The following is a 25,565-nucleotide window of genomic DNA, read 5'->3' on the forward strand; positions in this document are numbered from 1 at the left end:
GGGCACTGGGGGCGCTCAGCACCGCGTTACCCAACACCGCAGCCCCCTAAATCACAACCACCGCTATTATCCCACTGAACAAGAGGCGCCGGCCCCCCCGGCGAGCCCTGCCCTGACCCGTGCGCTGCTGGGGCCGCTCTGCTCCCCGGGAAACAAAAGGTGCAAAGTTCAGTGGTGCGTGAAAGGAGCACCAGCACCCGGCCCCGGCGCGCAGATGGCAGCGGTTGTCCCCATGCCCCAGTTGCTGCTGCCAACAAACCCCTTTTATCCCCCCCATCAGGTCGTAAAGGAGACGGATGGAGCCGGTCCCAGCACCGGGGAGGGGGCTGGGATGGATGGGTAGGGATGGGGATGGCCACAAGGAAGCTGGAGAGGGGCTTTGGACAAGGGATGTAGGGACAGGATAAGGGCAATGGCTTTAACCTGCCAGAGGGGAGACTGGGATGAGCTCTTAGGCTTAGGAAGAACTTGTGGTGGAGGGGGTGGGCAGATAAAGAAGCTCCCCCTGGTACTAACCCAGCCTGTACACCAGGAACAGGGATCCTGCCAGCAGGAAAATGACGAGCAAACTAAGAATAGAAGCTGAGTCAGTTACTAAAAGGCTGCCAGGGGCTGGTTGACTCCTCACGGGATGCTCCATGGTGTAAGAGCTGTATTTTTATCTCACCTTTTCAATGATGCTGCCCCAGATGCCAGGCAGGGACCCCAGCATGATGGGTCACAGAGCACTGTACGCTGGTTCTGCCGGGCCAGAGGGAGGAAGGCCACCATCCTCTGCCCTCACCCAGCCTTTGAACCGGGATAACTCCTGGGACACCAGCTCCTCCTGCCATCCCTGTTCCACCGGCAGCAGCAATTGGGGTGTGCTCATGGGAGCTAATGAAGGGCTGAGCTCAGACAGGAGCAGAGATCACCCCATGGGTTGTTTTCTTCTCGGGGCTGGCACACTATGACCAAAGCAGCTTTGCCCCCACTTGGGGACAGGCCCATGCCCCCCGTGGCACAAGGAACCCACCAGGCTGTGATGTGATTTAAGCACTCCCAACCTCCATAAAAACGGAGTTTGGGGCTGAAACCAGCCCAAGATGGTTTAGAGAAAGGCTTTAGATGAGGTCAGCTTGAAGAGGAGAGCAGAGAGGGGTTGAGCACAAGCTGGACATCCCCACCTGAGCAAGCAAGGCTGCAGTCACGGCCTCTCCATGCAGCCAAAACAGGATCTGCTGTGAATCAACCCAGCTGCCTTTGCCATGACAGGCCCAGAGCATCCTCCATGGGCTTGAGTGGTTGAGCCCCGTGATCCCTCACCTTTCCTCTGCCGAGGATTCCTCAGGGCTGCTGAGCCAGGACCTGCCCCTGCACCACGCTCAGGTCATTAATTGCTGCATTGGTGCCATTCCCAGGGTTGGGCAGTTGACTACACACCACCCTCATGCCTTGGCAGGACACCGCATTCCTGCTCCCCAAGCCAGAACCCTGCAGTCAGCACAGGGCAGGACACCCACAGCCCCGTGTTAAGTCACCAGACCCATTCCCAGCCCTCATTCCATGGGTTCGGAGGGTCGGGGTGAGGATCAGCGTGTTGACTAAGCAGCTTCTTTCTAAAGCTCCTTGACACAGTCGACGTTAGGAGTCACCCACACTTGAGCCAAGCCCACAGCACTCCCGAGCGTGGGATTTGGGCTGCAATCCCAACCCTCACCCGAGCTTCCCCAGCTTCCAACACGAAACCACGGCTCATTTATGCTGCTACATATTTATTAAAGTAACAAAAGCATCTGACAAAGGATCTGTACGTTCTGGATATAAAAAGACGACTGTACAGTGAGAGGAGCCCTCCACACGTAGCTTTACAAACTCACTCCCCATTTGCACCCCATACAAAAGCAGGTCCCGGTCAACAGTCCAGCTGGTAAAAACCCCACCAGGGAATCCCTCCAATCCATTGTCTCCATACACACACACTCAGCACCACGGTGGAGCATCAGGCTTGGAGGCAGAAGGCAAGAGAACAGCAATTCACAGCTTTAACCAGCTACAAGAGAGGAATGGGTCATACCCCCAGTTAGGGGTTTGAAGCCAAAATCCAACACCTTTACCATGAGGCTCCTCCACACCAGGGACAAAAAGGAGCCTTGGCTATTTTAGCTGTGGAAGTGAGGGCATGTTAAGGGCAATTCTAGTGGATTCCTTTGGTGTGGCCTGCTCCTGAAGAGCTCTTCTGGGAAAAGGAAGGGAAAGGAGTCAGAAGGAGGAACATGAGAAACAAGAACCCGAGGAAGTACCAGCCTTCAGGAAACTCCCCATCACCAAGGGGTCCAGCAAAGCAACCACTGCCTGCAGCTCTCACCACGGGCTTTCCATGTGAGCAGGTCCAAGAAGCACCAAGATCCCTTTTCCTTGGAAAGGGAGATGGCTTTCTGCAAGCTCCCAAGTGCTCCCCTCTCGGTGAGGTCACCTATTGCACAAGTTCACCAAGGGAAAAACCCCAAGTGCTTCAGTTCAGCTTTGCTGATGGGAGAAATTCAAGTGATGCAGAAGGGAAGTGATGCAACCCCAGAGCCACCGTCTGCTATTGCCGTTCCAAGGACAAACAACTCCCCCACTTGACATTTCCCAAGGGCTGCTTTTCCAGGTCTGGAAGTCAGGATTTGAGGCTTACAAGGAGCTGAGCTTCCTTTAGGGGGTCAGAGATGGGGACTTGTGCTTACCTATGAAAACCCAAGCTAATGACAGTGGTGGCTGGAGGCTTCCTTCCTCTCCCAGAGCACCCAAGAGGTGGAAATATATTGCACAAACGTCTGAGAACTTGATTCATCCAAGGCTGGGCAAGAGTGACTCTGGTTACACCAGTCAGTGCCAGGTCAGAGAAGAGGGAGGTTAAAACCCATGGGCTGAGAGACAGAGCTGGGGAAGTTTCATTACAGCCACCATGGCCAGGTCCTGCTTCCTCAATGCAGGATTGCTGGAGGAGCTGGTAAGTAAAAAGGCAACAGACACACAACACCCTGGGAAAGGCTCATTCCCAATAGGTCAAGCTCCTGGGGCAGCACTTTCAGCTCCTACCCCATTGTAGGTCTGAAGGCCAAATCCTGACCAGCACTGGGGCAGAGTCTCCCTGAAGACCAGCACCCCTGGGACTACAAGAGGAGGCTTGCCTGAACAGACAGAGCACAGGAGCAGGCATTAATTGTGCCGAACTTGTGTACCAAGAGCTCAGAACCAAGTGATGCCCCTTACCAAGGGGTCAGCGGAGACAGCTCCCAGGGCCGGCCGCATCACCCACTGCGGGAGGGGAAGGAAGTGCTGTGACTTTAAAAGCAGCGTTAGGACACCAAAGCATCCAACCACCCCACAAAGAGGGGTAAGACACCCCCCCCCCCCCCCCCCCAAAGTACTTCTGATTAAGGGAAAAGGGGGTTCTCACACACCAACCTCCACAGCACAAGGTGAGCCGCTTCAGCTCTTCTGGAGAAGACTCTGCAAAGTCATCAGCATTGGATTAGGCAGCTTTCACAGGAGGCCACACAAGAGTAGTGTGGGTCATGGGCTGGTGTCTAAGCTGCACATAGCAGAAAGGCTTTGTAATTCACAGCTGCTCAATGATTCAGGTACCAGGGAGCACCAGGACCCAGCAGTGCTCCAGTGTTCATCTTGGGGACCTCCTCTGCACAGCCTGAGCACCAGAGCATCTCTGCCTTGCTCCACTTCACAGGACACCAGGACACAGGTACCCACGTGGCCCCTTTCAGCAGCAGATAGGAAAGACAGAGGGGATGGAGGCAGGCCACGGTCCCCCTCACTTTGTGCTGGGAGTGGGGCAGAGCAGAGCTGCAATACTCACAAAGTGGGTCCAGAGATGTGCAAAGGCAAAAGAGAGGGATCCAGGGTCCCCAGCATCACCCAGCCCTGAGGTGAGGCCCCAGAGAGAGCAGATCAGCTGAGGAGTCAAGTTAGCAGAGGGAAGACAGCAACTCCTTCATCCTTTCCCCAACACTACTGCAATACAGCAACAGTGTTGGGTACCGGGGTGGCGAAAAGGTGACACAGAATGAGCCACCACCAAGCCACACTTCCCAGCCTGGCTCTTCCCCCTCATCCTCCATTCCAAGCTGCCCAAGTGACCAAACCAGCCCCAAATGACCATCCAACACTAATTAGGTAGATATCGGCTTCAGAATAAAAACTCATCAGCTTGCAACAGCTTTAAAAAAGGCACCTAAAGACACCGCTCCAGCCCGAAGCGGTGCCCAAATATTTTAATTATGGATTTTCTTGGAATTTTTTTAAAAAATATAAATAGCTCTTCATCTTCAAAATAGATCCTCGCGTGAGGTATACAGTAGCCTGTGTCTTGGCAGTGTACGGACAAGAGTATTTAGCTGGAGACAGTCATGATGTAGTTCTTGGAAGGACTGGTGCGACCCAACATCAGCTGGTTCTTGCAGGTGAGCACCCCATAGGAGCTGCCTGGTTTTGTTGCAGTTGCTTCATACAAGACACAGATGGAGCCGTCCTCCCCGATGCGGTATGAGACCTCGTAGGGGTCCACCCAGAGCGTGAGCTCGCTGGGCAGGAGCTGGTAGAGCTGTGAGAGGCTGAGTCCGATGTGGCTAGCTGCCTTGCTGATAAGGGGGTCCATTTTGTGGTTGATGCGGATGCAGCGATACCCAGAGCCTTTGAAGGGTTTCTCAGGAAACCAGTGGTGTTTGTAGTGCTCTGTAAGGGAAGCGAGAAGGGAAGAGCTGTGAGCAGCAGCTCGGAGGAGGGTTGTGCCCCGCTGCGGTCCCAAGCGGCTCCCACACCTCGCTGTCCTCCTTAGGCTGCCTCCAGCAGACAGAGGCTCCACATCCGAGCGCTCAACTGCTCCAAGGCACAGGAATGCAGCTCTTCGGGTCCCAGACACCCCAGCCACAGTGATGGGACCCCAACACCACCTCACCCCAACCACCGCGGTGGCCATGGCAGATACCGTATCACGGACGACAAACCACCACAGCCAAGCAGTAACATCCAGGTCATTCCCTAAGCTCCGGGGCATGCTGCTACCCCTTTATCTCAGCACAGCAGCAAACCAGCCACCCCTCCCTAGGGCGGATAACGTGAAGCTGGGTCAGGCTGGGAGGAGACACTTGAACCACCCAGCGGGGATGGCAGCGCCAAACCCCAACCGGCACAGGGCAAAGAGATCAGCTTCGGATCATCTGTACCCTGATCCCAGCAGGCGCAGCCTCAAGCAGACGGGCTGCACAAAGCCCGCAGACTAAGCAGGGATCCGCTTCACTTCCAGGGCTGGAGATGCTGCCCCAGAGCCCCACAGGGACACCAATGGGCGCTCAGGGAGGCGCAAGCATCCCTACACGTGCCCGCGTGGGCACCCAAAGGCACGAAAGCAACGAGGGCAGCACAGACACGAGAGGATGCCGGCAGGCACCCAAAGAGAGACTCCGGATGCCGGGAGCGACCCCGGCAGCTCCAAAGGACACCCAACGGGGCTCCTCTCCCCTCCGCAAAGCCGCTGCGCTGCCCCTCACCTGCGAGCGCCTCCCGCAGCGCCCCGCTGAAGACCTGGAGCTGCTGCTCGCTGACGCAGCCCCTCGTCCGCAGCAGCCCGGAGACGAAGCCGACGGCGGCGGCGATCTCGGGGACCATGTCCTGCCGCGGCCCGCGGCGCTGGTTCATGCCGGGACCGGGACCGGGCCCTCAGCGACGGGATGGAAACGGGGCCGGGAGCGCCTCAACCGCCGGTGCGCGATCTACGGCGCCCGCTCCGCGCTGCCCTTATATGGGGTGGCCCGGGAATGGCGTCAGGGGCGGTGGCGGCGCTGATTGGCTGAGAGACGCGGTATGCAAATAGAACCTGACCTCAGCGCGGGGAAGTGGTGACGTCACGGCGCCCAGGCGGTAACAACGGCGGCGGGAGGGGAGGGGAGGGGGGGAGGCACCGGGCGCTATTTTGGGGCTGACCCGGGATGGGGGGGACGGGGCCGGGGTCGAGATGGGGGCCTGTAACCCCCCCCCCCCCCCCCCCCCCATGTCCCTGCACCCCTGCCCCAGCGCAGGGGCACCCGGGGATCCGGTTCTAGGGGTACCCCGTGTCCGAGGTGACCATGGGGGGGTCCGGGGTGGTGGAAGCCCGGTCCCGGTGCCCTCTCCGGCTGCTGCCCATCACAGGCGCTGGGATGTACTCGGCATCACTGGATCAGTGGAACTGCCTTGGACCAAACAGCACAGAGCGGTCGCTGGGGTGGTTGGGGGCAGTGACACCCTTCTGTCCCCAGTGCAGGGAGCCTGTGTCCCCCCCACCAGGCTCCCATCGCCAAATTTTCTTCCCCATTCCCTGAACAAGGCTAAATCCAATCCAATAGGTCCCGACAGCGTGCGGGCTCCAGGGGGTGAACACTGAACACTGCCATGTCCGCTGTTGTCCCACTCCTGAGGAGCATTTAGGGTGAAGGAGCAAGGGCACCATCCCTCCCTCCAGCCAGCAGCCAGGCGGGAGGATGAGCGGGATCCCAGGGGAGGCGGCTGCAGCACGGAGGACGTGTCGGATCATGGAACAGGGAGAACAAGCCAAGGCATGTGTGGAGCAGCACCAAGCGTCCTCGGTTGCCACCATCCAGCCCAGCGAGAGGGCAGAGGAGGAGCGCACAGCCCTGGTGCTTAGTGCGATGCCAGCAGCACCGTGAAGCCACCGCAAAGCAGAAGCTGCCCCGCTGCTGGCACCAAGGCAGCTCCTGCTGAAACTGGCCCCAAGCTAAAGCAGCAGGAGGAGGCCAAGCTCTTTTTCTTGCCTTGCCTTTGATCAACCATGAGAGAGTCAGTATCAAACCAGGATGGGATTTCGGAATGAATATTCCCTTGGCAGAGAAGCGGGCTTGTTCCAAGGCATTGTCTCGCAGCCCCAGATGCCTCCTTTGGCATGCGCTGAAGCCGCAGCTCTGATGTGATCCCCAGCGAAAACGCCTTCTCCTCCTATGGCTGGGGCCTCATTTGGCATCTCCACAAGCAGTGGGTGCAGCTGGAACAAACCGAGGCAGGGATTAGATCATCTGGGTTTGCCTGTGCCCCAGGAGCAGCCCCATGGAGACACCGCCGGTTCCCACAGTGCCGCTCCCGGTGTTCCCGGTGAGGAGGAGCGTGCTGCAGCCGGCACACGGCTGCCAATGCTGCCCTGCCGCAGCTCCGGCTGAACCACCACTGCCTGCCTACCTCAGAAGAGGTTCCCAGCACCCTTACACGCAGGTCACACAGCTCCAGTTATTCCCATAGCTCCCAAACCATAGGATTTTGGGAGGCCTTTTGCTGGAGGTTCGGTTTATTGGCACCTCTGGCATTCCTATGGGCACGGGGGGGGGGGGGGGGGTGTCACACCTGAAGCGTGAGAGGATGGGGATGGAGCAATGGGTAACCAACAGAGCAAAGTGGAAGGTGTCCCTGCCCGTGGCAGGGGGTTGGTACTGGGTGAGCTTTAAGGTCCCTTCCAACCCAAACCGTTCCATGATTCCCTGATACAACAGGTAGCACCCAAGCAAGGGTCTGTGCTGATCCCCTTTGTGTTCTGTGCAGCTCCAAGGAAAGCACTTTGGGCAGCAGGAGCAGAGGTAGGGGAAGAAGGAAGAAGACAGAGCCAAGGGTTCCCTGAATCCTCTGCTCCCCTCTCCATCTGCCGCTCCATTCATCCACAAGGAATCGAGCAAATCTCTTGCTGTAAACCAGCTTTGCCTTCGTAAGCTTTGAAATAAACCCAAGGATTAAAGTCTAAGGAGGGTTTTTTTCCTTCCTCTTCTTCTTTTTCAAGTCAGCAGCACACACGAAGGAGCCCCCGGGGGCATGTGAAACCTAGTGCAGGGTAGGGGGCATGCAGCAGCCAGAGGCCCCTGGATGCGAGCCCTGTCCATGCACAGCTTCACTGCTTCAAACACACCAGCACCCTCAGCAGCACGCTTGGAAGCAAGAGAGCCCATCCCGTGAAGAAGATCCCCTTTATACCAACAGATCCCTAAAAGCCAAAGCAAAAATAACCCCCTGACTGCTGTGCAGTAAAGCGGAGGAGGCCTGAGCAGAGCTCACAGTCCATCCAGGCAAGCTGAGAGCAGGGAAAAGGGCTTGTTTTTTCCCATCCAGGAGAAGGAACACGTTAAAAGGTACTTGGATGGTATCATCCAGCCCTGAGTCACTGGACAGTAATTGGAGCAAGAGGTCTCCTGTCCTCCAGCCTGCACTAATAGCAAGCGCAGGTTCCTTTGCCATTAGGGCTAACAGTGTTGGTTAAGTGCTGGTGCTGATGTGGCCCTGGCAGGCAGGTTCCCCTGGTCCCCCCTGCTCCACAAGTGGTGGCACCATTCTCCAAATTCAGATCTTCCATTTATTCCTTAATCATGGGCTTTCCACCGCCTGCCTCTGCACAGCTCAGAGCCCTTGTCTTGTGTGTGCTGCTATGGACAGACACAGGCCCTGGGCTGGGAAAGCAGCTTGACTTTGTTAAGCCCTTCCAAGAAGAGATTTCCTGTGGAGCTCAAGGAGCTCTAAGCGGGTTACGTGCCCAGGATTTCCAGCCTGATGCCTTAAAGACAGGGCATCAGACTCCATACGTGCTTCCAGAGGCATTCCACAATAAACACCATCAGAAAAGAGACTTCATTTGAACAAGAGAAGTTAGAACTGGGTTTCTGGATGAGTTTCTGCCCTGTGTTTAGCTGGAAATGGCTGAGAGCGTTTAGATGCCAACTGAAGCAAAAAGAAAAGAGAACAGAACCCAATAAACTTCTCCATAGCAATTGGCCAGACTGGATCTGCAACTGGTTTGGCAGGAAACCAAAGCGCAGATAGGCTTTCAAACACTGTTTATCCAAATGAGCTTCCAAACCAGTTGAGCTGGAAATTTGACAGTAAAAGGGGAACATTTGGCTTTCAATCGCGGGTTAACACTCAGCATGGACAGAGGGAGCTGCTCCCTTCACCGCCAGCAACTCCCAGTGTTTCCTGTGCACCTGCAAGGCACTGTTCCCACGCTGCGCTTGGCCTTGCTGTGATTTCGGGGCACGATGACACCTCTTTTGGTGCACAGGAGACACGAACCAGCTCCGAGCTGTTCTCCTCCGGTACCGTGATGGTCCAACAGCCCCAGTGTGAACCCACACCCCTATTAGGAGCAATAGAAGGGCTACAGAGAATTAACATACGAATCCTCCTGATGGGAATTGTCCCGCATCCGCTGTCGCTTCTGAGCGGGTGCCTCCCAGTTTCCCCCCGTCTTTGGGAAGGACTTGGGAGTGATTTAGAGATTTAGGAAGCCAAGAGCTTGCTTTCTTTACTTGAAGGGGGAAAAGTAATCCGGCAACAGCTCTGCTTTGTGGAGCTAACAGATGTATTGGTTCAAATCCCTCTGTCTGGCTCCACAGACGGTTCTGAGGGCAGTGCCAGCAGCCACCTCATCGCTAACCCCGGTTAAGCCAAATCACTGGGAATTTGAGGGGAAAAAAGCCCAGGGGTAAGCTGGGCTGGTGTGTTTAATCCCAGTGTAATGGGTAACCTGGGCCTGACCCCAGAAACAGGCCTAGCAGGCAGGGTAAACAATAAAGCAAGAGCCCTAAGCGCAGCCTACACTTAGAGCTAATAGGAGTCCTTTCAAAACACACGGTTGTGAAATAAGGCTGTGACTGAACCGTGTGAAATGCAACTCAAGGAGGGGAGGAAAGGGAGGATATGGACGTAAATGAAGCCTTTTTAACCTGTTAGCTGCTAGAATAGCTCACATTTACAGCACAGAGCCAGGCTGGGCACCCTTCCACCTTGCAGCTCCTCACACTGGGCTTTGCTAAGCATCTATTTTGGTGCCTGAATGTCTTTTGTCAGCTTGGTGCTTTGTTTGGTCTGTTTCCTGCTCCCCATGCTCCAAGTGCCTGGGGATTTGTGGATGGGACATGTCAGGACACACTGGGGACATGTCCAGGCAGGTTCACGGGCAGGCTATCAGGGACCTTTAAATACTCCCCTCTGCTCCTGGGCGGATCCGTGTGTGGATCATAGAACCATGGAATGGTTTGGGATGGAAGGGACCTTAAAGCTGATCCAGGGACCCCTTCCACTGGAGCAGCTTGCTCCAAGCCCCTGTGTCCAACCTGGCCTTGAGCACTGCCAGGGATGGGGCAGCCACAGCTTCTCTGGGCACCCTGTGCCAGCGCCTCAGCACCCTCAGCACTGAGGTTTTTGTAGCCCAGGCCCAGGGCTTCAGGAGGGATCCCATAGTTCCTAGGAGCTGCCTTTTAACAGCCTCCCTCTGATCCACTCTCCTTACCGCATGCCATGTTTCCTCATGGAAAACAGCCTGTCTGACCCCCTGTGAACGGCACATCTCTGCAGGAGTGCTCTGGGAAGCAAACGTTGCTGTACTCAAGGGAGTCGCACGCAGAGAATTGCTTTTCCCTCAGACTCCTTAGGACTTTGGACCCGGTTTTCCAGTGGTGCTGAGCACTCGCTGGCTCCAGCCGCCTTCAGGGCACTCTGGGGTTTCTCCTTGGTCTTACTGAGCCCATGCTCATAGACCTCGTAGCAGCCTTCCAGTATCTGAAGGGGGGCTGTAAGGATGCTGGGGCGGGACTGTAGTGACAGGACAAGGGGTAATGGGTTAAAACTTAAACAGGGGATGTTTAGATTGGATCTAAGGAGGAAATTCGTTCCTATGAGGGTGCTGAGGCACTGGAATGGGTTGCCCAGGGTGGTTGTGAATGCTCCATCCCTGGCAGTGTTCAAGTTGGACAAGGCCTTGGATGATAGGGTTTAGTGTGAGGTGTCCCTGGCCATGGCAGGGGGTTGGAACTGGATGACCTTAATGTCCTTTCCAACCCTGACTGTTCTATGATTCTATGCTGATGGTGTCTTGTGTAAGAGGACATTTGTTCAAGGCTCAGTGTTATCAGCCGGAGACAGAGCTCAGCCTTGCAGTTCCCTATGAGGCTGCCTGCTCGGGGAAGGTGCGTAGGTGACCTCACGCTGATTTCAGAGATGGTTTCCTGTTCTTTGCATTTGGTTATTGCTCTTTTTTCCACATCCAGTGCAGGATGCGACTGCCTCCACCTACCCCTGTTCCTGTGGAACAAAGCTCGGGAGGGTGAGAGGGGATGAGGGAACAGAGCAGCCCCAGAGCCGTGCGGGGCTGGAGGTGTTTGCACAGGCAGGTCCAGAGAAAGCTGTCAGCTGTAAAGCCTGGAACAGGCTTGTTTATGAGATAAAGAGAGCAGAGCCCTGGCTCTATCTCAGCAATGGAGCAAGGCACAGCAGTGAGACGTGCCCCTTGTCCTGCCCCTTGGTGATAACATCTTCCCCTCTAGCCCAGGGTAAACAGCACATGGGAGGCACAGATGTGTGCAGAGGCACTTCTCCCTATTGCAGCACCCTGGGGTGTGTCTGCCTCCCTGGGCTCTCCTCTTTTCCCCCTATGGAAAGGCCCAGAATAAACCCTGGCTCCAGTCAAAACATCATTTCCCTCCCCATTGCTGGGAACGGGCAAAGCCACACCAGCTCTGGTGATGAACCCACCAGTGACACAGGACACCGGAGCCACAAAGACCCGCATGGGCAACCACGGGAGCTGGGCTAACGCGGGACACGCAGACAACCAGCAGGGCAGGAAACCGAGCCCAAGAGATGCTGCAGCTTGCTCCAAGACACAGGGCCCTTCCCATGAGCTTGTCAGGCCAAACTCCCTCCTTGGATGTGGATCCAGCCCTTTCCCTCTAAGGGAGCTGCAGGGTTACATTTGGGGGTTTCACCCTGCACCGACACGCAGCCATGCTACCAAAAAGGGGTTTGTTTTTGTATTCTTAGAAATGAGAAGTTAAAACCAACCGACCCCAGGCTGGTGAAAGCACAACACAGGGGCTTTTTAGGGGGTGAGAATGGGACTCCTGTGCCAAACCCCAGCTCAGGCAGGGAGCTGCACATTGCCCAAAGCAGCGTGCATAGAGCACGAGTGCAGGGAAACGGTGCTGCAGCTCCATGGCAACCCCATGGCCCAGTGAAGGAGATGGGCAGGAGCACCACAGGAGCGTTGCTGTAGCAGCTGGTGACTGGATTTACTGACCTTGCTCATGTCGGCACCGAGAGGCTCTGCTGGGCTTGAGGGTGGTTTGGGAAGGCTGAGGAGCAGTTTATTAAGCCACGCTTTGAGGAGAAGAGCAGGAGACGGGGACAGATGAAAGCGGTTTTGATTGCAGCATCTTTAGTACCACCACAGCGCCCATCGCTCAAAGGCTCTACACGACATCGGCTGTCAGCCAGCAAATGGGACCGTGCTGGGAAGTTCTGTGCTTCCCAGGAGGCTGAAGAGATCAAGTCAGTCCCATGCACACATCAAAGCCTCGGTATAGCAGGTACGGGAGGAGAGAAGAGAAGAGAAGAGAAGAGAAGAGAAGAGAAGAGAAGAGAAGAGAAGAGAAGAGAAGAGAAGAGAAGAGAAGAGAAAAGAGAAGAGAAGAGAAGAGAAGAGAAGAGAAGAGAAGAGAAGAGAAGAGAAGAGAAAGAAGAGAAGAGAAGAGAAGAGAAGAGAAAAGAGAAGAGAAGAGAAGAGAAGAGAAGAGAAGAGAAGAGGAGAAGAAGCTCTGGGACATCCAGATTTCAGCCTCCTCTAGCCTATAGCAAGCTGAATCTTGCTACCAGCCCAGGCTATGGATGTGGCCATAGGGATCTGGTTTCCCCTTATCTCCCTCCCCTCCAGCTCAGCTCCACAGCACAGATTAAGTCAGCTATAATCCACACTGCCCAGGCTCTGCCCAATCCCTTCCCTATGGTCTCTATGTGCCCTGTCTGCAAATCTATGGGGGGACTTTTGTCTCCCATCTGCAGCGTGCGCATGGTCCAGGCTCCAGTGTGGGAGGGAAGGGACACTGGGAGAAGGTCCTTGGGGTTCTTCTCAGGCTACACCCACAAATGGGAAAGGAGCCATCAGAGCCCAGCAAAGCCTGCAAACATCAATTAGTGCACAAAGCCAGGCCAGATAAAGCCGGGCAACTCCCTTCCAGGGCTTACATCTGGGAGGTGCCCTTAGCCAAGAGGCTGATCCCTGCTTGGGGAGATAGCTCCTGGGGAGCAGGTGGACTCTGCAGGACCGCTCCAGGCTGTTCCCAAGGATTCCTCGCCCTCCCTGGCTGAGGGGGTTTTGGTGGGATGCTGCACCTGGACAGGGCGCACCACCTGCATCCACCCGCCCTCCGCTTCGCACGCCACCAGCGCAGCCATGCGAGGGTACCGCTGAAGCCCAGTTGAGCATCGGAGCAAAGGCAGACCTGCTTGTGTTTGCTTGCTCTTTGCAGACGCCAGCAGAGGAAGCTGAGGTGGTTTCCTTGTCTCTGCCTCCTGCAGAAGTCCCACAGAAAGTTCTGAGGCTCAAGAAAGCCAGCGAGGCCGGAGCTGAGGAGATCATGGAATCATGGAATGGTTTGGGATGGAAGGGACCTTAAAGCTGATCCAGCTCCAACCCCTACCACAGGCAGGGACCCCTTCCACTAGAGCAGCTTGCTCCAAGCCCCTGTGTCCAACCTGGCCTTGAGCACTGCCAGGGATGGGGCAGCCACAGCTTCTCTGGGCACCCTGTGCCAGCGCCTCAGCACCCTCCTATGTATATATTCTTCCTTATCTCCAACCTAAATCTCCCCTGTTTCAGTTTGAACCCATCACCCCTTGTCCTGTCACTCCAGTCCCTATGAAGAGCCCCTCTCCAGCATCCTTGTAGCCCCCTTCAGACACTGGAAGCTGCTCTGATGTCTATGAGATACCTGACTTCAGAGCTGGAATCCACCCAGCACTGCCAGGGGGGTGTGACCAGACTGGGTTAGTTATTAAAGTGGGGATCATTTACTCAAAACTCTGGGTTTGGGCATGGCTTTGAGTTGCACAAAGAGTTCATGCGGGTTTGGATCTCGGGGCAGAGCCACATCTCTCAATCCACAGAGCACATAAGCTCCCTCTTCATATTTCAGTGGCTCAGCCCCAAGGAGGCTTTCGCAGCGTCTCTGGGGGCATTCTTCTACCCGTGTTTAGGGGAAATTAAGGGAGTTGTGATTTTATCTGGGTCCATCTGAGCAGAGGAAGGTGGGGGCTGGATTCCTGAGCCGGTTTCAGGTCAGACCTTGGTGCCTGGCCAAGGCCTGGATCTATTGCTCAATTTGGCTCAGGACTCAGGTCTGGCTTTAGGAGAACCCAGGAGCTTCACACAAGAGGCTCTTTTCAACCTCCTTCATCGAAGCAGAGCTTTGCTATCCTGGAAACAGTCTCCAGGAGGTATGTCAGGGATGGGATGGGATGGGATGGGATGCTCAAAGCATCACTGGGTCCAAGCACTTTGCTGGAGCATGGATGATCCTGAGCCACCAGGATCGCTGGGCACCCCGGCTGCTTCAGGGCATCCCTGCTGACCAGTGCTTGTCCTCATCACCAGCTCATGCTGTAATTAATGCTATTGGGACCCAGCTGTACCCCACCCACCTGTAATGGCAGGGATGGTCCCACTCCCACCCCAGACAGCTATGTCCCTGTGTCCTACAGGGAGGTCAATGAGGCCGGCTGGGAGCAAACAGCACCTCTGGAATTCCAGCAGGCACCAAAACCCAGTCACGGTGCCTGAGAGATGCCAATAGCAATGACTGGAGATCCAAAGCACGGACGCTGCTCGCCACAAGGTGACAGTTGTGCAAAGGGAAGATCTGTGATAGGGATGGGGAAGGATGGAGAATGGGGTGAGCTGTGTCACAGGAGGAACAGATACTGGTTGTAAAAGGAACAACATGCCCCATCCCAAGGCCAGGTTGGATAGGGCTTGGAGTACCCTGCTCTAGTGGAAGGTGCCCTTGCCCACGGCAGCGATTGGAGCTGGATGAGCTTTAAGGTTCTTTCCGACCCAAACCATTTTGTCATTCCATGATCCTATGATTTCTTCCCCCCCCTGTTCCCAGGAGGTAAAACTGAGTCACAGCAAAGCAAGACAGGGCTGATCCTGCTGTGGCACCCACCTGCTCTGTAGTGGCAAAAGCAACTCACTTCTCAGTACGTGCCTCTGTTTCCTGATGCACATGGAGGCTCGCTTCCCATTGGAAAACCACCTGGAGTCTTGTGAACCTGAAAAGGTGCATTTCGAATGAGTGGAAGGAGCTGGAGGGTCGCTGTGAGGCAAACCCTGCTGCAAAGAGCCCTTCCCCACTGAAAACACCCTTGCTCATGCAGAGGGGCCGGATCGTGGATGCTCCCTAAGGACATGGCGCAGTGGAGCAGGGAACCCATCACTCCCATGCGAGCCACCAGGGACCCCCGCTCCCTGCTGTGCCTGCAGCTCTCTCCATGCTAACTTTGCCTCCTATCCATGCCCTTGGAAGCTGCAGGAAGAGGAAACAGAGCTTCAAAGGGGCCCAGATTCCTGCCTTCCCCTCCCTCCATCTCAAGAGCACTCCTGAGCGAAGCAGTTTCTGCAGCGAGCAGGCAACCAGAGGCTCCCTTTACCATACAAAGCAGCCCATAATAACCCAGGCACCTACAGCCCGGCTGCTCCAGAGCCCAGGGGAGCCCTTGCTTGGCAGTTATAGACATTTGCCTGCCATAAATGGCTCTTTTCCCTCTTCCTAGCAAAGGCACAACGTGCTCAAACTGTTCTGTTCCACCATTGGAGATCCCTGCTCAGAGCTGCCAGCGCCTGAGATCTCCTCGTGTTTGAAGCTTTTCTTTCCCCCCCTGCAAAAAGGGGGAGCTTTTCCTTAAGGAAAGGTTAATGCTAAGAGGAAAACTGAAACCGTGAGCTCTGCAGAGCCGCGAGGGGGTCTGGAACACGGGAGGCAGCTGAAAGCAGAGGAAAGGAATAAAGAATAAAACCCAATTTGAGTTTGGGCTCTTGATGTGTGTTTTGGGCTGGGGAGAGGAGCCACTGGGATTTCAAACCTCTTAGAAGCTAGCAAAAGCATTAAATGCACTGATTTGAAGGCAGGCTGAGAACACTGGGGCTGTTCAGCATGGAGAAGAGAGGCTGAGTGGAGACCTCAGAGCAGCTTCCAGTGTCTGAATGTGGCTACAAGGATGCTGGAGAGGGGCTTTTCATAGGGACTGTAGTGATAGGACAAGGGGTGATGGGTTCAAACTGAAACAGGGGAGATTTAGGTTGGAGATAAGGCAGAAGCTCTTCCCTGTGAGGGTGCTGAGGCGCTGGCACAGGGTGCCCAGAGGAGCTGTGGCTGCCCCATCCCTGGCAGTATTCAAGGCCAGGTTGGACACAGGGGCTTGGAGCAAGCTGCTCTATGGAAGGGGTCCCTGTTGTGTCCAGTTGGAGCTGGGTGAGCTTTAAGGTCCCTTCCAACCCAAACCAGGCTGGGACTCTATGAACACTGAGGTCCCAGTGCTCAGGCAGCTCTGCCTCCTGTATCGGTTGATGCTGACGTGCAGTTATCAGCCAGCTCCTGGCTCCTGTTTCTCTGGGTGAGGATAGAATGACACCAGGTCGAGAGCCAAGATGAAGAGCAGGATACGGCCTGGGCAGAGAGGTCAGTGGCCATGATGGCTTGCAGGAAGCCAGTAAAGGGGTAGAAGAAAGCAGAGCCCTGCCTTTAGTCTCAAAAGAACAGGAACTAAGGGAGGAACCTCCCGGTATGTGCAGAACTCCCATCCCCACCACTATCAACAAAACACTTGGAGGCAGTTTTGTCACGTCAGCACCATCGGGAAGGTTTCTGGGAACCAGGCTGGAATTCCTCATCAAGAAACAAGTGAGCTTCTGCTCGGAGACCCCGTGCTCCTCCATGGAGCTCTTGAGGTCGAGCCCTTCTTGTGGCGGGTCCCAGCTCACCGTGGGTCACTCGCATCTGGTCTCAGTTTCAGTCTGGTCAGAACAGAAACAAGATACAAACCTTACTCTATAAGAAGAAAGAGCCCTTCTCCATCCAGATGAGCCTCAGCAGGAGCAGAATGTGTCCCCTTCAAAGATGCCACCCCAGACACGCCTAAGATGAGTGCTTTAGAGGCATGTAAGCAGGTACATCACTTGAAGGGCCACCTTCGGCCCTAGAAACACCCTTGGGGATGCTAAAACTTGGCCACAATTACTCTGTGGGGTTCTTACCGTCCATAATTGCCCTAATTACACAGGGCTGCCTAATGACACTTTATGCAGCTTTAACTATGCAAAGAAAAGGCCTCACACTTGGGCTAGAAAAGCTTCTGACCAACAGGAGCCAAGCACAAGTATTCCCCATGGAGCCACTTTGTGTCTCCCTCTAGGACCCTGCCGGGCAGGTTCCCATGGCCGCTGATAAGGTGAGAGATTAAAGAGCTGGGTGTGATGCTCCCCTATGGCAAGGCCTGACTCTGTGAGTGTTTTACCCCTTTAACCCATCCCACACAGGCACAGGACAGAGCTTATCTCCCAGGGAGGCCGTTGTGGAGCAATGGAGCAGCCGGGCCAGAGCTGCAGCTGGTGCCTGGCTATGGATGTGTCTAGCTTGGGAAAGCCACAAGATCCATAGAGGACACAAGATTCCCAGAAGCCAAGGAGCAGTGGGGCAGGGATCGCATTCAAGCCTACCTAAAAGACCCCTTATAAACTGTCCAGATATGTGTGCATATATATATCAACCACCCTGAACTTCAAGTATGCTTTGATCCAGGTCTGGTTCATCCCTTTCCCAGGCACTTGAGAGCTCCCAGGCTGAGCTGGAGCTATGGAATGGTTCTGCTTTGCCACTCCAGTTCTCTTGCTCAGCAAACAGAGCCTTTATGAACCCCTAAAAGCTCCCCCGTTCGGGTGCTTCCTCGGGACATGAAACTGAGGTTTGTGGGTACCGGATGCCTGTTCCTCTGCCTGAGCACAGGGATGCAGCTGCGTGAGAGCAGCTGGAACGGGGGCTGCTGTCAGAGAAGGAAAATGAGCTCTGGACCAGCATTATCGGCACTGAAATGATGCTTGTAAAGGAGAAGGGAAGCTCTTGTGCTGAGCGGAGAGAAAGAGGAGCTCTGCCAGGCCTGAAATTCAGCCCTTGGAGCTGAATGAGCGCCAGAGCTCAGCTCCGCTCACGCTGAGCCCTCCCCTCCGCTCGGGCCAATAGACTCTGCTGGAGTCTGCACCCATAAAAGGCCTGTGCTTCCCTTTCCCTGACGTGGGGTGTTCTGCGCACGTCAGCAGGATCAGCCCCGCAGCAGGATGAGGGCCAGAGCTGCTTACAGAGGTGACGTGGGTGACGGGCACCCAGCACCGAGCCAAAGAAGGCAGCACGGACGCTGCTTCCATTGGGAGCAGAGGCAGGACCGCAGCATCCTCAGCCTGCTGCAGGGCTTGTGGGGTCCTCGTGGTGGTCCTGAAGGCTTTATAGGGGTTGGGGCGGCAATAAGGGGCTCCTGATGGGGAGCCCATTCAGGGCGCTGGATGCTTGGAAGAGTGAGCCCGTCCAGGCTGTGTCCCATCCATGGCTCTGTTCATCCCCCTATGGGTGCAACCAAGGCTCAGCAAACCCAAGGGAAGTCCCTTCTCCCCCCTCACCGTGCCTGATTGCTGCTGCAGGAGACTCTGATGCAGGCGCTTCCGCTTCCTCCTCTACCCCCAAAGCACCCTGGCAGCGTTTCAAGGCTCTCTCTGCCCTAGATCAGCCCCAGGAAAGTCCCTGTGATGAAAGATACGGACACAAGACACTGCCCTTCCTCCCAGTGCCCCATCCCACGCCCCAGCGCGTTCCTCCCCTGCGGCATCGCCCTGGGCAAGTCAATGAGTGCTGGTTGCTTTGATGCATTTCACTTTTGCCTCTTCCAAGTCCTCAGCCTCCCTGCGCTTCCAGTGCTGGCTGCAGCAGGCAGAGCTGTGTGCTGGATGTGCTCGGAGGGACCCCGGCCAGCACAGAATGGGGCTGGATTCACATAGGACCGGGCAGGAGGCAGGGGCTCATGGGCTCTGCACTGAAGTACAGCTCCTGCCCTGCAAGCCCAAGCGACATAACCCTGGTGAGATGCTCTCCCGTCCCCAGCACACACGGGTTCTCCCATAACCTGCGGACAGCAGCGCTCCAAACCTTGGAGCAACCTGGTCCAGTGCAGGGGGATGGAAATGGGTGAGCTTTGAGGTGCCTTCAACCCAAATCATCTGATGCTGTGCACCAGGGGCAGTGGCACAGTGTGCATGTCCTCCATGTGTGTACATCCTCCATGTGTGTACATCCTCCATGTGTGTACATCCTCCATGTGTGAACACCCTCCATCTGTACACCCTCCATGTGTGTACACCCTCCATCTGTACACCCTCCTACACCCTCCATGTGTGAACACCCTCCATGTGTGAACACCCTCCATCTGTACACCCTCCATGTGTGTACATCCTCCATCTGTACACCCTCCATGTGTGTACATCCTCCATGTGTGTACATCCTCCATGTGTGAACACCCTCCATCTGTACACCCTCCATGTGTGAACACCCTCCATGTGTACACCCTCCATGTGTGTACACCCTCCATGTGTGTACACCCTCCATGTGTGAACACCCTCCATCTGTACACCCTCCATCTGTACACCCTCCATCTGTACACCCTCCATGTGTGTACATCCTCCATGTGTGAACACCCTTCATCTGTACACCCTCCATGTGTGTACACCCTCCATCTGTACACCCTCCTACACCCTCCATGTGTGAACACCCTCCATGTGTGAACACCCTCCATCTGTACACCCTCCATGTGTGAACACCCACCATGTGTACACCCTCCATGTGTGTACATCCTCCATCTGTACACCCTCCATCTGTACACCCTCCATCTGTACACCCTCCATGTGTGTACATCCTCCATGTGTGTACATCCTCCATCTCTACACCCTCCATGTGTGTACACCCTCCATGTGTGTACATCCTCCACGCGTGTACACCCTCCATCTCTACACCCTCCATGTGTGTACATCCTCCACGTGTGTACACCCTCCATCTCTACACCCTCCATGCGCACACCCTCGCTGTCCCTGCCCTACATGTGCCTCCTCAGCCGGCAGCAAGGCTCCATCCAACGCTGATCCCCAGCCCCACCATGGGGGGGATCCCGAGGGGGCTCCGTGGTGGTTGTGGCTCCCCCTTGTGGCTCCGGGAGGGAATTACCGGGAAGGGGCCACCGAGCCCCCCTTGTGCCCCCTTGAGCCGCAGCTCAGCCCCGGCTGCTGCGGGAGCAGGGGGGTCACCCTCTTCCCTCCCATGGCACCATAAAGGGATTTAAGGCACGGCTTGACCCATCTTGGCTCTAATGGGGCTGTGCTGGCGAAGGCTCTTGCTCCCTGTGCTGCCCCAGGGACGGAAACCTTGAATGGGGACAGAAGCGCTTGAGGTAAACCCCGTCCTGGGGAGAGTTTGGAACAAAACTGCCCCTTCCAAGCACGGGCAGCAACCGGTGAAGGCTGGGCACAAAGATAACGTCTGTGCCTTGAATTAAGGCCACGTCTCACCCCGCTGAGGAAAGCTGAGCAGGGGCCAGGCTGCTCTCTGGGCTATTTTAAGCAGCTGAGGTCGAAGGGGATCTAAAGCCGCTGCTCCAGCGCTGGATGTTTTATTTAAGGGCTATTTGGTTGCTAGAACCTGTAGGGCCCAACGCGCTATTGAATTCTTCCAACAGCCTTTATCACGCTGATGGAGCGAGAGCGGCCGTCAGCGAGAGGAGCGCGGCTCCTTTGGGATGCGCTTAGAGCCAGCTGCTCTTCCCATTGGATTACAGCGGGGAGGCAGCTCCTCCCCGCCTGCATCGGCTCAGCAACAGTTGCTCCAGAGCTCTCCTGGTCGTGTTCCATGGGAGTTTATCTCCTCCCTGCACAGATGGCTCAGGATGGGGAGCTTGGGAATGGGGCTGGGGCAGATGCGGGCTCAGCAGGAGAGTTTAGGAAGGGATTAGAGGAGCGGAGGTGCTGGGCTGGGGCTGAGCCTCCTCTGAGGGGCTCAGGGGAACAAGGAGAAGCTGGAAAGGAAGGTCCTGTGCCCTGCTTGAGGTTAATGGGGATGACCAGATCTATGGCTCTGTGTTAGCACCCAAAGCTCTCAGATGGGCTCAGCTCCCAATCCGAGGCATCCGGGGCTTCCCTCACGGATAATGGGGATTGCTGGGCTGAGATAGATGGGGAAAACAGGTCCTGTTGCATGGAGCAGCCTGATTGAAGCTGCCAGTGGGAATCCTGACTGCAGGAAGGTCAAGATGGAGTGCTTGGTGCTGATTTCTTTAAGGAATAGCTTAGGACAGTTTAGGCATTATCAATGTGAAGTGGGGGGTTTGGAGATTATATCCTTGAAGAAATTTATTAAATTCATGGATTTTATACAAAACCCACATAAAATGCCTATAGAAACACCATGTAACATAAAAACCGAGGCAGAAAACCCCAGAGCAGCCCCAACAAAGGGTTCTTCGTGTGGCATCTCCTCAGCTAAAGGCACACCTGGGTGCATGCTCATCCCTCTAACCCGTTCGCAGCAGGCTTTGCCCACCTGCACACACCTGCATTGGGACAGGCAGGCGGTGAACCTGTCCCCTATGCACACAAGCCCCTTTCCAGGGCCTGTCCTCACTTGCTCACAGACAGGGCAAAGGATTCCTGGGACCAACACCTGGATGCAAGTAGGTGGAAGGAGCTGCGGGGCACAGAGCGCGCTATGCCACCGGCAAGGCTGAGCTCGCTGCCTCCATCCCGAGCGGCAGGGGACGTCAGCAGGATGCCTGCAGTGCCCAGTCGGGGGTTATTTGGGGACCGGGGTGGTCAGGAATCAAGTCGGAGCCTTTCACAACATCAGAGAGGAGCTGGAGGTTTGTTTAGAAAGCCTAACTAAAGCAGCTCGGTGCCAACGGAACAAGGAGGATGAAAGATGTGCTCGGAGGGAAGAACACGCAATGGGCGCTTGCAGTCGCTGCGTCAAATCCCTCATAAAAGAGCCCTGTGAGCCCTTGGAAAACACACCTGGGACCAGAGGTGAATCAGTGATGAGGCTGAGCAGAAGTAGCGGGGGAAATGGCTGCAGCGTTTCGTAACCCGGCTGAGTCAGAGGCGGTATTTCTGGGAAGGTACACGCACAAGGCAAGAATTTCCCCCGGGGAGGCTGGGATCGGAGCATTGGCACCGCTCCGGTTCCACTCGCTGAGCGGTGGGGAGAAGGGAGAGCGAAAGCCAACAGGAGGATGGGGTGAAGCAGAACAGATCCAGGCTTTGTCCCGAGGAGTTAATGGTTAATACTGGGGAGAGCAGGCTGAAAACTAAAGACCTTTAAACAAATGAGCCAGGGGCATAGGAATCAAAGGGATCCAAGTCTCTCCGGGCTGTCCTGTATGGGCAGGGTGCCTGCCCGAGGCCTGCTGCTGGAGGAGGGAACCTGAGGAGCTCTGAAGCTCCTCATTTCTTGCCGTGGATCCAAACACCAGCCATTTCCTGCCGAGCCTGTGCTCCTGGATAGACCATGTGAGGCTGCAGGTAGCAGCGCTGGCTCCGGCTGCGCTTCCCATGGGATGCTCCTCCTGGCAGCAGTGTCAGGACCGAGGGATGTGTTCAGAACAGAAAGGGACTGGGACCAGCGACCTCCTCTTTACCAGGTCCGGTCACCCCAGGCACCGCCAGCTCTGGGTGCTGCACAGGGATACGTGACTTGGAGGCAGGAGAGACCCGTTTTCATTACCCCATTTACAGGTATCAGAGCATAGTGGCTGTAGGTTCAGCAAGGGCGTACAGACCAGACTGGAAGTGGAGCCCGACTGTCACATCTTTGGTCCCTGCCACCCTGGCCATCGTTCCTTAATGCTCTGTCACACTCCCAACCTCAGGACGTGCAGAGCAATAAAGCTGAGGCAAAGAGGGTCCCAGTTATTCTTTTGGGTCCAAGATGAGCAGACTCTGGGTACCTTTCACCCCACTTTTGACAAGAAGAAACTCCACCATCCCTCTGTCTAAAACACGACCCAGAGGAAGAACGCGTTATTTCCTGCCACCTCCCAAACTGAGCATTGGAAGCAGCACACCTCAAAGCAGCATCAGTGATTCCTTGCTATTCCTCCTCTTAGATTTGAAGCCAAGTCAAGCAGGGAACCCTTTGCCAACAAAGCAAGGTAAAAGCTCAGACCTTGTAAGACAAAAACCCACCTCTGAGTGAAGTGAAGATAAAGGATTACTGCTTGCTGCAGGCATTTATGCACAAGAGAGTCGTTGGTTTTGTTCTGCCTGCTTTTGGCTGCTCCCAAAGGTTCACTATTTGACACAGCACAGTTTAGGCAGTTTATAGGCCACTGACATGTGCTGGCATCAGCAGGACATTCCCTTCTCCGGGCCTTGGAGCAGGAGCTGAGCCCCAGAAGGTTCAAGCACTGGGGAGGAGTTTGAAGCTGTTGCTATGGCCAGGAAGGAGGCGGCAGGATTCAGATGTAGCTTGCCAGGAAGGAGGAGATAACAGTGCTCTGATCTTCACGATAAAATGCTTATCAAGCATATTGAGCTCTGAGGCAAAGCAGGCAGTGGTTAGGACCTGCTGAGCTGCCGTCAGGATGTGACATTCACCACTGCAGTGACTCATCTGCTGTGGCTGCTTTGTCTCATGTTCTGCCAGGGTGAAAACCAGGGCTTGCTCCACAGTGCCCAGCAGAGAAAGGTCTGGGAACCTTACACACAACAGAGGTGGTTCCAAATCTCCTTTTCCCAGCGGATTAATAAGGGACTTATGCCAAGGCCACATAGGATTTAGGCGTGCTTCACCCAAAGCCACTTGAATAGGCACATTACATGCACACACGTAGCATGGAGCCAGGGAAATGAATGTTTCCAGCTATAAACTGACATTTCCCCTTGTAGTAAATACTCACTGTGTTGGTAAGGAAAGGTGAAGGAGAAAGTAGCCTAAATCCTTTGTTAGAGATATAGGGAAACAGGTTAAACATCTGCGATAGCCCAGAAGCATGGATTTAGCATCACTCTGCCAAGGCACTGGGATGCTTTTTTGTAGGTGATGATTCCTGAGCTTATCAGCAAAATGACTGCTCAATAGCTCCTCTTTCGCTCTAACCCACTCATGTCCTATGGAGGTTACACAGCTCTGGAGGGATGAACCGAGCAAACCTTTATCCTGGTTGTTTCCCTGCAGCCAGAATGGAGCATCCATTGTATCGGGAAGTGCCACAACTGGGCTGCGAACCTCGGCTCTGTCCTTGGAATGGAACAGAGAGGAGCAGCAGCGAAGCTTCGTGGCCTGCAAGCCCTTTGCTTCCTGAAATGCTACCCGAAAGCTGCGAGGGAGGAATTCCAGCTTCAGGGAAGAGCGAGCAACATTGACACCTACCGTTGGGTGTTGCAATTGCTGAGAGCACCCAGCCGCTGAGCCTTGTGGAGCCGGAGGAAGATGCTCTCTCCTTGGTTAAAACGATATTAACGTTGCTTTGATTTGCCTCCTGCGGTGCTTTCAGGGCCAACTTCCCTGCTGCATGTGCAGGGAAACCTCTTCCTTTAACTCAGTTTCCTCATTGGATTCATGGAATGACTCTCTCAAAAGGCAAAGAGTAGGAAGCCGGCAGAAGGAGTTTACCTCTGTTTTGCCATCAGGATTACACATCTCCTCCACAGAGGCTTTCAGCAAACAAGCTTCAGACATTCCATGAACCATTTGGGAAAGAAATGAGAGGAAAAGGCTCCAGAGCTGGAAACGTGTCCATCATTAAGGGGAGAAACGTCTAGCATAGGAGATAGCGATGCTCATGCTTGCTCCTAGATTACTCCAACAAATACAGCTTCTCCGTGCTACTCCCAACACAGGCTATATGTATATAGGTACATGCAGGCATATCTGGAGTATAATCCCATAGGAAATTCCCAAGGAGTTTCCAGGAACACCACTCCACACTAAGGAGGAGCATTCTGGCAGCAGAAAGCCTCCATGGTGGTAGCAAGGTCCCCGTCTGCAGTGAGGAACATCAGATCCAAACCAGGTACAGCTCTCCCCAGGTTTCCATTGGCAACATCCCAGAGCTTCTCCCACCCATCCAAAACCTACACGTGGGATGCGTTTGTGATGGATAGCTCACTGACCTGCACGCTTGTCCCCTCCACAGCAAGGGCAGGGAGAACAAAACCACCTTGCTAAAGCAATGGCTTGTGCACACAAGGTTGGCAGGTCCAGGGTGGTTCAGGTTTTGGGGGAAAACAGCAGGTTTTAGAGAGTTTGCTGAGAGCCAGCTGACAAACACATCTCACAGGAGATGGGAGGGTGCCATGGGAAAGCTCTTTCATCATCCCCTATATATCACCCACTCCAGACCCAGAATCCCACCCTAGGAGCATTGCATCGTGCAAACAGGAAAATAAAACAAGCTTTTATAGGAGAAAAGGATCCTATAGGATATAGGATCCTATAGGATAGATATCCTATAGGATAAAAGACAGCTCAGGTCACCTGACCCCAGTTCCTGTGTCCTCTCATGATGCTCACACTTGTACCCAGGGAAGGGCCTGAATCCACCAGCTGGTCTTAATTCCAGGGTGGCATTTCCCAAGTGTTTCTTGGTGCCCTCCCATGAGAGCAAGGCAGAGGGATAAAGAGAGCGAACAATGGGGCAGATGGGGT

The 25,565-nt window shown here is 55.1% G+C and overlaps 1 protein-coding gene across 1 annotated transcript; it reads right to left on the minus strand.

Moving 5' to 3' along the window:
- Positions 1 to 4,202: 4,202 nt before the first annotated feature.
- Positions 4,203 to 5,694, minus strand: BTG2 (BTG anti-proliferation factor 2). The gene is made up of 2 exons (XM_057400798.1): positions 5,532 to 5,694; positions 4,203 to 4,716 (listed from the first exon to the last, which is right to left on the minus strand). The coding sequence occupies exons 1-2, from the start codon at positions 5,677 to 5,679 to the stop codon at positions 4,376 to 4,378; spliced, it is 489 nt and encodes a 162-aa protein (XP_057256781.1). The 5' UTR covers positions 5,680 to 5,694; the 3' UTR covers positions 4,203 to 4,375.
- Between the last annotated feature and the right edge of the window lie 19,871 nt (positions 5,695 to 25,565).

Source organism: Pezoporus wallicus, unplaced genomic scaffold (assembly GCF_028554395.1).
Source record: "Pezoporus wallicus isolate ANWC-B61680 ecotype Strahan unplaced genomic scaffold, APGP_CSIRO_Pwel_v1 scaffold_7736, whole genome shotgun sequence".
Lineage (NCBI taxonomy): Eukaryota > Metazoa > Chordata > Aves > Psittaciformes > Psittacidae > Pezoporus > Pezoporus wallicus.